At 46.5% G+C, this 12,537-nt stretch overlaps 1 protein-coding gene across 1 annotated transcript in view; it reads left to right on the top strand.

Annotated features, from left to right (window-relative positions):
* The window catches only part of LOC129707288 (rho GTPase-activating protein 39-like), a 123,432-nt gene that overhangs the window by 105,179 nt on the left and 5,716 nt on the right, over positions 1-12,537 (top strand). Inside the window, exons 4-6 of the mRNA XM_055652226.1 lie at positions 5,665-6,214; positions 9,218-9,310; positions 11,913-11,986. Of these exons, the coding sequence (XP_055508201.1) occupies positions 5,665-6,214; positions 9,218-9,310; positions 11,913-11,986 (717 nt within the window). The remainder of the gene's footprint in view (positions 1-5,664; positions 6,215-9,217; positions 9,311-11,912; positions 11,987-12,537) is intronic.

The raw sequence follows: 12,537 nt of genomic DNA, 5'->3' as shown, positions 1-12,537 counted from the left end.
GAGTACAGGCCCAGTGCCATCAAATGCTCAGAATCTCTAAGTAATCGCTATATTCTATTTTCCTTTAATTCCCCGCTCACTGGCCCCTACTCACAGACCTCCAACCAAGAGAGATTAATACTATTTTGTAAGACTCCTAAAAATAGTACAAAGAGTGAATCAGAAGCCAAGACATAAGGACTTGCGAGCTGGCATGGGTCGTTTAGATAGTGACTGTGGAAAGCAAAAAAAAGAGGTGGTCTTGATCCCAATAGCCTTGGAGAGTTCCCAATGGAGGAGTAATTTCCTCTGGGCATTTCTGTGAGTCAATTAGTCAGGCATGGGAATCGGAGAGATCAATGCATTCCCAGCTGCTGGAGACTGCCAGTGTTTGTGGGGGAATGTGCAGCGATTGATGGGCTTGAAATGGGTGAGCAGATATGCAAAATTCCTCAGAATAATGTGGATCGTTTTGTTTGAAATCGTAAAAACTGCAAATCTCCGTCCTAATTAAGTTGACAAGAGCAGCATGAACTGAATTAAATTCAAAAGGAACGTGGTTTAGAATGTTTTTCCCGTGCCAAGTTTGCGGTTTCTTCGTGCGTTTGATCGTGGTGACTGATTTCACGTCTCTTTGAGGTGATGCTGGGGTGGGGGGAGAATCGGGAGCGGTGATGAGAGAGAAGAAAGAGAGGACATTGAGTTACGGCAGAAGATTTCGAGGAGAAAGGGCAAAGTGTCCTTACACAGTGTGGGTTTGTAATGTGCAATTATCTGTCGCAAACTCAAAACATAGTTTCTCAGTTTACTAATGGAGGCACAAAGTGCTGGGGTAACTCAGCGGCTCAGGCAGCATCTCTGGAGAACGTGGATATGCGACGTATCGGGGCAGGACCCGTCCTTCTTGTGCCTTGTGAGTTGGACAGTTTTCAACTGAGCCAATTTGGAATAAGATTCAAGATTCAAGATTCAATTTAATTGTCATTTGGACCCCTTGAGGTCCAAACGAAATGCCGTTTCGCCATACATTACAAACAAATAGACCCAAGTCGCAACATAATTTACATGAACATCCATCACATCGCTGTGATGGAAGGCCAAAAAAACTTATCTCTCCACTGCATTCTCCAACCCCCCCGATGTCAGAGTCAAAGTCAAAGCCCCCGGCTGGCGATGGCGATTGTCCCGCGGCCATTAAAGCCACGCCGGGTGGTGCGAGGTCGCACACCGGGTCTTGGTGTTAGAGCCCCCGGCATGCGCTCGCAGAGTCCCGCGGCCATTCCAAGCCGCGCGGGGCGGTGATGTCAGGCCCCGCTCCAGGAGCTCTTCAACCCCGCAACTCGGGCGGGAGAAGTCGCCGTTGCAGGAGCCCTGAAAAGCGGTCTCCCTCCAGGGACCCGTGGGCTCCCGGTGCCGCCGTCCGCCAGACCCGCAGTTGCAGCCTCCGAATCTCCGGAGGTCGGGCCGCAGCAGCGCTCCACCACCGCTCCACCCGCTCCAGACTCGGCCAGCTCTGCGACGGTGAGGTGAGTCGTAGCACCAGAGTCCCCGGTCTTCTCCTGTTGGAGGCCGCTCCTCGTTGCAGCCCCTACGACAACGGAGACCCGACAGAAAAGGTCGGGTCTCCTGTGCAGGGAGAGATTTAAAAGTTACCCCCCCCGCCCCCCCACCCCCACCCCCCCCCCACACACACCCCAACAAAAAATAACAAAAACTACATAGAAACATAGACAAAAAATAATAAAAACGCGGACGGGCTGCAGAGGCCGCTGCTGACGAGTCGCGCCGCCTACCGGAATAAAAGGGTGTGTCTATAAATATTTATATATGCAGATACAAGGAGCTGCAGATGCTAGTTTTACAAAAAAGACACAAAGTGCTGGAGTAACTCAGCGGGTCAGGCAGCATCTGTGGAGGACAATAGCCATACGAGCCCTTTTGTCAGAGAAGATCAGGTGCTGATTTGGGGGAATAAAAACTCATGCCAGCCCCAGTAAATGTAGAGGCCAATTGTCTGAAGAAGGGTATCGACCCGAAACGTCACCCATTCCTTCTCTCCAGAGATGCTGCCTGTCCCGCTGAGTTACTCCAGCTTTTTGTGCCTGTCTTTGGCCAATTAGAGAGATTGGCAGCGGGGGGCACCCCTGGGGCATGAAGGTTGAAGGAGGGAGATGACAGTTCCCGTGACGACCGGATGGAGGCGTTGACTGCCACAGGCTCTTATTACCAGCTGCAGCTAAACCCAAACCTGGAGACTTGCACATAGACTCAGTGGGCTATTTCATGCATTATGTACTAACCGGGTACAGTACCAATGTATGGTGGCGGTAGAGTTGCTGCTTTACAGCGCCAGAGTCCCTGGTTCAATCTTGACTGTGGATACTGTCAGTATATAGTTTGTACATTCTCCCCGTGGCCGCATGGGTCTGTAGGTTAATTGGCTTTGGTAAAATTGTGCCTAGTGTGTAGAATACTGCTGGTGTACGGGGGGATCACAGGTCGGCACGGACTCGGTGTGCCGAAGGGCCTATTTCCGGCAGTATCTTTAAACTTAACTTATCTAAACTATGGCAATAATCTCACTGATCAGTGCCTTGGCTGAGTACCCGAGATGAAACATGAATCAAAGTTAACTTGGTCTGAATCGCCCAGGGCACCATCATAAAGATATGAGGACTCTTTGTCAACCGAATCAAGGCCGATCCGCATCACAAGCCCACTCTCTATGCCAATCCCCATATCCCTTGGTCGGCATCCGATAGTTTAGTTTATTGTCACGTGTACCGAGGTACAGTGAAAAGCTTTTTTGTTGCGTGCTATCCAGTCAGCGGAAAGACAATACATCATTATAACTAAGTCGGAGATCAGGACTGAATCTGGGTGTCTGGCGCTGTGAGGCAGCAGCACTAGCACCTTCCGCATGAGCCACCGATTCTTAAAAGTGAACAGGTATTGCATGCCAATGAACAAATGCGATTGGTTAGTGGTCCGTGTAAAATACTGGCATTTATTGTGAACTGTGGCCAACAAATGTTATCAGTTTAACTTAGTTTATTCATTGTCACATGTATTTGTTGCGTGCTATCCAGTCAGTGATTAAAACTATACATGATTACACACAAGCCACCCACGCGTGCAGATGCAGGATAAAGGGAATAACGTCAGTGCAAGGTAAAGTCTGATTAAACGTAGTCCGAGGGACTACAATGAGGTAGATGGGAGTGTTTAAGAAGGAACTGCAGATGCTGGAAAATCGGAGGAAGACAAAAGTGCTGGAGAAACTCAGTGGGTGAGGCAGCATCTATGGAACGAAGGAAATAAGCAACGTTTTGGGCCGAAACCCTTCTTCAGACTGAAGAAGGGTTTCGGCCCGAAACGTTGCCTATTTCCGAGGTAGATGGGAGGTTAGGACGGCTCTCCGGTTAGTGATAGGGTGGTTCAGTTGCTTGACAACAGGTGGGAAGAAACCCCCTGAATCTGGAGGTGTGCAAATTCACACAATTCATACCACTAGCCTGAGGGGAGGAGTGGGAGTGACCAGGGTGAGACTAGTCCTTGATTATGCTGGTGACCTTGCCTAGGCAGCGTGAAGTTTAGATCATAATCATCATCATCATAATCATATTTTATTAGCCAAGTATGTTTTGCAACATATGAGGAATTTGATTTGCCATACAGTCATACCAATAAAATGCAACTAAACACACAAAATACATTTTAACATGAACATCCACCACAGCAACTCCTCCACATTCCTCACTGTGATGGAAGGTGATAAAAAAAGTCCAATCTCTTCCCGTCTTTGGGGGCCTTGAGCCTTCAGTAGACGGGACTATCTTGGCTCCCGCAGCTGGCGGTCTGGCCCTCTGCGTCGGGGCGATCCAACTCCCACATCGGGGGGGATCTCAGCTTCCCCGCGCCGGGCGATCGGACCCCGGGTCGGGGCTAGTCGAACCTCTTGCAGCTGTGGAGCTTCACGACATCGGTGTCTGCCCGAGACTGTGAGCTCATCGATGGTGAAATCCGCAGGCTGCATTAGGAGCGTCGATCCCAGGCAAGGGATGGCAGGCTCCGATGGTGAGTCCACTGCCCCGCATTGGGGCTCAGTCAGTCTTGCGCAAGGCCTCCAGCTCCATGCTGTTAGGCCGCAGAGCGACCGGAGATACGATCCGGAAAAAATCGCATCTCCGGCAAGGTAAGAGATTGAGGAAAAGTCTTCCCCCGACCCTCTTACCCACCCCCTACATAAAACAAACCAGAGAACATTAACAGATTCTTTTTAAAACACATTTTTTTAAACAAAAAAAAAAGACGAAAAAACAGACAGACCATTGGCGAGGCTGCCATCGCTGACGGCGCCACCCGGTGGATGGAATAAGGGAGGTTGGTTTTGCGTGATAGTCTGGGCAACATCCACAACTCTCTGCAATTTCTTGCGGTCTTGGATGGGCAGTTCCCAAACCGTGCCGTGAATCATCCCGATAAAGTGCTTTCGGCGGCGCATCTGTAGAAGTTGTTGAGAGTTGTTGGGGAACAGAACAGTACGGCAGGGGAAGGGGCCCTTCGGCCCACCATGTTTGTGCCAGACATGATGTCAAGTTAAACTGATCTCATCTGTTTGTACATGCTGCTTGTCCCTCTATTCACTACACTGCCAGGCACCCTGTACAATAACCAATCAGTAACCTGTGCGCACGAACGTCCGGCTATGAAACCCCAAGATATGCAAGCCTCTGGGAAAAGCAACTTCTTCCCATCTTCATCCTAAATGATCCTGGGATGATGCTCCTGTTTTTCTTATCCATCCACTCAGAATCTTGTACATATCAAGCACAGAGAGGGAAAGAGAGAAAATGCTTTAGCTATCTTAACTGTATTGAGTACAGGATGCGTGGTCAATTCAGCCTCTAACTCAATATTAATCGCTCAACCAACAGCCCTGAACGATGATTATCTGGTAATGAATATAATTGCATTGTGTGGGAGCCTACAATGTACATTTTATCAGGTGAGGGGATTGAGGTACAGAGTTGAACAGCATACTTGACGGAGCAGGGGCTGAATAGCCTCCATTGTTCCCACATTGTGTGTGTATTGTTCGTATTGTTGAGCAACACAGTGGTGCAGCGGTAGTCGCTGATTCACAGTGCCAGGATCGATCCTGACTACAGGTGCTGTCTGTACGGAGTTTGTACGTTCTCCCTGTGACCGCGTGGGTTTTCTCTGGTTGCTGCGGCTTCCTCCCACACTCCAAAGACGTGCAAGTAAGTAGGGCAATTGGCTTCTGTAAATTGTCCCGAGTCTGTAGGATAGAACTAGTGTACAAGTGTGGTTGATTGATGCAGACTCGTTGGGTCGAAGTGTCCGTTTCCTTGCTGCATCTTTAAACTAAAAACTAAACTAAACTAAAAGTCAAACTAAATGTGTAAAGTGTCAAATTGTTCCTTGTGTGTAGGATAGTGCTGGTGTACCGGCTGATCACTGGTTGGTGTGGACTCGTTGGCCAACGGGTCTGCGCTGTATCTCTAAAGTAAAGTCTACAGTTTAAATGTACGGAATAGTCAAGACTTGGCCGGCTAATAGCAGGGTTAATATCAGCCCTGCTAATATTAATGCAAGCATTTATGTGTTCCATGATACAGACATAACCAGTTAATGAATATATTATTTTGCTCTCACTTCCAGATCCAGAATGCAGGCAGCAACGTTAAACTTAACTCAGGTGGCCAGACTTGCAGCGTGGGCTATCATTTTCCTTACACTACTTTACGTAAACCCCTTGCAGCGAAGAGCATGGAAGACTGGGCGGCCAAGCACCTGAACATGCACACCCGGGGTATCTTCCGACGCAGGCTGTCCATTGCCAACATGCTCTCCTGGGTCGGAGGGTCCATCAAGAAGCCCATGTTGGTCACCAGCGACCGGGTCATCAAGAAAGACGCCTGCGAGCTCTTCAAGATGGTGCAGATGTACATGGGGGACAGGCAGACGCGCATGGAGAGGGTTCCCATTGCCCTCATGATAGTCACCAAGTGCTGGACAATGCAGGGCGTCCGAGATGAACTTTACATCCAGCTGTGCAGACAGACCACGGACAATCTCTGCTACCAAAGTCTGGCCAGTGGCTGGGAACTCATGGCCATCTGTTTAGCCTTCTTCTCCCCGTCACCCAAATTTCAATCTTACCTGGAGGGCTACATCTATCGACACACCGACATTGCTAATGATGTGAAAAGTATGTGAGCATGCAATCTTCATTTTTTTTTTTAAAGATGATTACTTGAATTTAGGGCAGCACGGTGGTGCATCCGGTACAGCCACTGCCTCACCACGCCAGAGACCGCAACCCGGATTTGATCCTCACCTTGGGTGCAATCTGTGTAGGATTTGCATGTGGGTGCGGTTTCCCCCCCACATCCCAAAGATGTGCGGGTCTGAGATGAATTGTCCCTCTGTAAAATGCCCACCTAGTCTACTCCCACATTCAATTATGGCTGATCTATCTTCCCCTCTCAACCCCATTCTCCTGCCTTCTCCCCATAACCCCTGACACCCGTACTAATCAAGAACCTGTCAATCTCTGCCTTAAAAATGTCCATTGACTTGGCATCCACAGCCATCTGTGGCAATGAATTCCACATACTCACCAATCTGACTAAAGAAATTCCTCATCTCCTTTCTAAAGGAACATCGTTTTATCCTGCGGCTGTGCCCTCTGGTCCTAGTCTCCCGCACTAGTGGAAACATTCTCTCCACATCCGCTCTATCCATGTGTAAATATTCCTCCATTTGAAGTTGTTCTATCATTGTTTATTCATGGTTGATCTACATTGTAACTCCATCCACCTGTCCTGGTTCCTAAAACCTTATGTTCCATATCCCTCTAACCCTTTCCTCTCCATGTACCTGTCCAAGTGTATTCTAAATGTTGTTATAGTACCTGCCTCAACTAACTCCTTTGGCAGCTCTTTTCATTTGCCCACCATCTCCTGAGTGAAAATGTTGCCCCTCAGGTTTCTGTTAAATCTTTCTCCTCTCACTTGAAACCTATGACCTCTGTTTTTTTGATTCCCCTACTTTGGACAAAAGACTGGGTATTCAACCCTCTCTATTCCCCTCATGTTTTTATATATCTCTATAAGATCACTCCTTGATCCTCTTGCGCTCCAAGGAATAAGGTCCTAGCCTGCATGCATTATCTTTCTGCCGACTGATTAGCACGCAACAAAAGCTTTTCACTGTAACTCGGTACACGTGACAATGAACTGAACTAAAACAAAACTGCCCAAACTCTCCCGATAGCTCAGGTCCTCGAATCCAGGCAACATCCTTGTAAATATTCTCTGCACTCTTTCCAGCTTATAATAAGGTGACCTGTGCAATACGAGGCCTAAAACTCTAGCATTGCTTTAAAAAAACCTATCTATTAAATCCTTCAGGGATGATGATTTGTCATCCTTTTATCTGGTTTGGTCTAAGCATGATTTCAGATCCACTATAATGTAGTTGACTGAATCTTTCTCCAAGGTGACCCAGCAATCTGCATTCTAGGGGAATGTAGAATGCTTTAAACCAGGGGTGGGGAACCTTTTCATGCTCGAATGCCACATTAAGTTAGCAGTAATCTAATAAGGCCACATCCAAGAAACTTCAATTAGATATATTTCAAAATGTACATTATTTTGTTAAAATAGCCCTCATGACTTACTAATGTTTTAATTGTGGCCGTCAGTCGGGGAGGATTATTTTGTTGAATCTTCTTTTACTCTTTGGTATTTTAAGTACGTTCATTTTAAGATTAAAATTACAATAATAAAGGAAGAACAAAAACATATTCATAATAATAAAAAGTGTTGTTCTACAAAATTTGGATTCATTCAAAAGGCCGCACTTAATGGCCTTAAGGCTGCAGGTTCCCCACCCCTGCTTTAAACAGTGACAGAGATAGAGTTATACCACGTAAGTTAGGGTACTGTCCGATTCACCTCGACCCCTTTGCAGGCTTGGACTTTGCTTATGGAGCTGATATGCGACAATGCTGAGAACTATATCCTGCACTCTGTAACTCTCTCCTTCACTCTACCTACTGTACTAGTGTTTGTCTTGATTGTGAAGATAGACACAAGAAGCTGGAGTAACTCAGCGAGACAGGCAGCATCTCTGGTGTCGAGACCCTTCTTCAGACTGGCGTGATTGTATTGTTTTGTAGATGTGCCAGGGTACTAGCCGATTGACCGCTACCTCATTGCCGACGTTGGACTTTGTCTCTGGAACTGATGCGCTACAATACTGAGAACTATATTCTGCACTCTGTGTCTTTTCCCCTTGCTCTATATATTGCACTTGAAGTGTATTACATATAGTATATTGGATAGTACGCTAAACAACGTTTTTCACCCTACACATGACAATAGTAATGTGTTTCATTGTTATTACAATACTAAACCTAAACCTGGAAACAAGTTTTTCAGCCTAACTTGGACCGAGATCTCCATTAGAGCTGATCCCACTTACCTGCATTTGGCCCTTATCTCTCGAAACTTCCGATCCACGTACTTGTCCAAATGTCTTTTAAATGTTGTAATTGTACCCTCTCTGCCAGCTTGTTCCATTAACGCACTACTCTCTGTGTGGAAAGTGGTGCATCTCAGCTACCCAATAAATCTTTCCACTCTCACCTGAAATCCTCTAGTTTTAGACCCCCACCCCCTGGGGGGGAAAGACTGTGACCATTCACCTTATCTATGGCCCTCACGACATTAATACCTCAATAATGTCACCTCCCTGGCCTACCTGTCACCATATAACACAAGCATTCTAGTCCTGGTAACACCCTTGTGAATCTTCTCCACACCCGTACCAGCTCAATGACATCAATGCCCAGATTCCATGAACAAATATTTTTTTTATTAACCCTGTTGATCATGAACTCTTTCTATCCTCCTTTGCCTCATTCAATGCAATAGGTTGACAATTGTTTATCCACCGATAGACACAAAGTGCTGGAGTTACTCAGCAGGTCAAGCAGCATCTCTGGAGAAGAAGGATGGATGAAGATTGGGGTCAGAACCCTTCTTCAGACTCTCTTCCATTCTCTGTCACCCATCCCTTTTCTCCATAGACGCTGCCTGACCCGCTGAGTTACTCCAGCACTGTGTATCTATCTTTGGTATAAACCAGCATCTGCAGTTCCTGCCTACACATCACTATAATGTCGTCCTTTGTTGTTAAATTCCAGTAACCCAACGTATCAATGAACTAATGGAAATGAAAAATAAGAAGTTCTCAAAGTCAAGGAAGAAGAGGAAACAGAATATCGAGGAGGAAGAAGGTAAGTTCTGAGTGGGTTTGATTCGCTGCTACTCTTTTATTCATTCACAGGATGTGGACATCATTGGAAAAGCATGTTGTACCTCCCTGGTTCATTTACCGCAGTCAGAGACTTTATTTCCAGGGTGGAAATGTCAAAGACTAGAAGGCATAGCTGTAAGGTAAGAGGGGCAAAGCTTAAATAATCACACAGGGCAGATTTATCCTTCAGAGGGAGGGTATAGGGTGGTGGGGACCTGGAACGTACTGCTGATGGTAGATGCACATCCAGTAAGGACATTGGAGAGGCTTTTAGATGGGCACGTGAATATGTAGGGAATGGCGGAATATGGATCATATGCAGGCAGAGGATTTTAGTGCTACTTGACACCAGGTTCAACACGGACACTGTGGGCCGAAGGGCCTGTTCCTGTGCTGCACTGTTCTACGTTCTTGCATGACTGCAATCTAACCGTATCTAAATAATTCAATATAAGATTGAAGCAATGGTAATGTAGCCAGGTAGAGAGAGAGTGTGGAAACAGGCCCTTCGCCCACTGAGTCTGTGCTGACCATCAAGCACCCATACTAACATGAATCCCACCCGAACCCATTTTATCTTGCCTGCATATCCATCAACTTCCCCCTAGATTCCACCTCTCATCTATACACTCTGGAACCAATGAACCTGACCGGCCCGGCTGGTGAATCTGTGGAATACGTTGGTACAGATGACCATGGGGGCCAATTCATTGGGTATTTTTAAAACAGAGATGGATCTTGATTAGTTAGAGCGTCAAAGGTTACAGGGAGAAGGCAGGAGAATGAGGTTGAGAGGGAAAAATAGATCAGCTGTGGTTGAATGGTGGAGCATACTCGATGGGCCGAATGGACGCTATATCAACTCGACACACTTGCCTCTTATCAGCACTGTCGCTGTTCGAGCCTCCTTCCAGCACAGCCCTATGCTGTGACTTTCCTCCCTCAACCTCATTGAAACGTACAGAATAATGAAAGGCTTGGATAGAATGGATGTGGCGGGGATGTTTCCACTCGTGGGAGAGTCTGGGACTAGAAGTCATAGCTTCAGAATTAAAGGACGTCCTTTTAGGAAGAAGATGAGGAGGAATTTCTTTATAGTCAGAGGATGGTGAATCTGTGGAACTCTTTGCCACAGAAGGCTGTGGAGGCCAAGTCAGTGGATATATTTAAGGCAGAGATAGATAGATTCTTGATTAGAACGGGTGTTAGAGGTAATGGGGAGAAGGCAGGAGAATGGGGTTAGGAGGGAGAGATAGATCAGCCATGATTGAATGGCGGAGTAGACTTGATGGGCCAAATGGCATAATTCTGCTCCGAGCACTTACGATCTTACGAACATTGTTTCTTCCACCTTTGATCAGCCATGATTGAATTGTGGAGTAGACTAGATGGGCTGAATGGCCTAATTCTGCTCCTATGTCTTATGTTGTTCTGCATGTTTTTATTATTGGATTGAACCAACTCTGTTGGAGTTGTGGGGCAGCAGCTCTGTTTCCTGCACCACCATGCTCTATAATGTTTGATTTATTTTGTCATCTGGTCCAATTAGGACTGGGGACAATAGTTTTATATTTTCGACCATCTCAGTGTGTATTGAAATGTGTGTATTTCGAGTGCAGAGTCTCAGTGGGATACTTTTAAATTGTTATTGGATGCATTGTTAACCAACAGGAAAACTTCATTCTTAATCTTAGAAAGTGCTTTTAAACATGATGTATAAACGAACTGTCAAACCCATAGTAAAATTGGTTGCATGGCATTAACAAGCCTGACTAGACTTTAGACATTAGAGATACAGTGTGGGAACAGGCCCTTCGGCCCACCAAGTTCGCACCAACCATCGATCACCCCGTACACTAACACTATCCTACACACTAGGGACATCTTACACATTTACTGAAGCCAATTAACGTACAAACCTGTGTGTCTGGAGTGTGGGAGGAAACCCACGAGGTCACATGGTGAAGGTACAAACTCCATACAGACAGCGCCATAGTCAGGTTTGAACTTGGGTACTGCTGAACCACCGTGCTGTTGCAAGAATGCTGTGTCGTTGATACACATTCATTATATTTTTTTCAAATCTTCTCTTTAGTGTTGGCTACAAAAAGAGGTGGGAGAGCAAGTGCTTAACATTGCCCTGTTTTTTTCTCCTGTCTTGTCGAGCAGAAATTGGTAGCTGGGACTTATGTGAGAGCTTTCATCATATATTACCTTCTCCTTCATGTCTTGCAAGAGGTCAAAGTTATTCAGCAAGAAACAGGCCCTTCAGCCCACTGTGTCTGTGCTGGCCACATTCCATTCCTTGCCCTGTACCCTTCTATTCTCCAGCATTTTGCGTGCGCATCCAAGTCATTCTTAAATGTTGCGAGAGTCTCTACATCCACCTCCCCCTCGGCCTAGTGTTCCAGGTCTCAAGCACTATTTAGGTGAAAACAATATCTCCTTTAAAATTGGCACCGGCTCTCGGGCAGAAGGGCCTGTTTCCATTCTAAACGACTCCCTGATCTGCACAAGGTTTACTGCATTGCTAAAAACATGCATGCTAATTGGTTGTTGTTTATTGCTTCACTTTTCTTTAGATCTACTTATCAGCACGTATGCAAAATATTGTTATCGCAAGCTTCAGAAGGTTGCAGTGACCGGAGGAAAGAAGGTACAAATTGTGTGTGTTCATCCTCCAAATGGACATATGTTTCTTAATGCCTGTTGCCTTGCATAAGTTGATTTTACCATCAAAAGGATACAAAGTGCTGGAGTAACACAGAGGGCCAGGCAGCATCTCCGGAGAAGGTGGATAGGTGACGTTTCAGGTCGGGGCCCTTCTTCAGACTGATTGCAAGTGGGGTGGTGGAGGAAGGAAGCTGGGAGAGAGGAGGGGCAGGACAAAGTGTTGTGGGTCATCGGTAGACACAAGCGAGAGGGGGTCTGTTGATAGGCAGATGGCGGAAACGAAGGCCAGAGATTGGAGTAGGTGCGAATTGTTACGTCATGTGCGTTACGAACAGATTGAAGAGATGCGATTTGTGAAGCCAGAGGAAGGAATGTAGGAGGTCGGCCACACTAGTTCTATCCTACACACTAGGGACAACTTACAGAAGCCAATTAACCCACAAACCCTGTACGTCTTTGGAACGTGGAGCACCCGGAGGAAACCCACAGGGAGAACGTACAAACTCCATACAGAAAGCACCCGAGGTTAGGATA

The sequence above is a fragment of the Leucoraja erinacea genome, chromosome 21, assembly GCF_028641065.1.
Source record: "Leucoraja erinacea ecotype New England chromosome 21, Leri_hhj_1, whole genome shotgun sequence".
Classification (NCBI taxonomy): Eukaryota; Metazoa; Chordata; class Chondrichthyes; order Rajiformes; family Rajidae; genus Leucoraja; species Leucoraja erinaceus.
The sequence above is the reverse complement of the archived record's forward strand: the minus strand, read 5'-3'. Positions and strand labels throughout refer to the sequence as shown.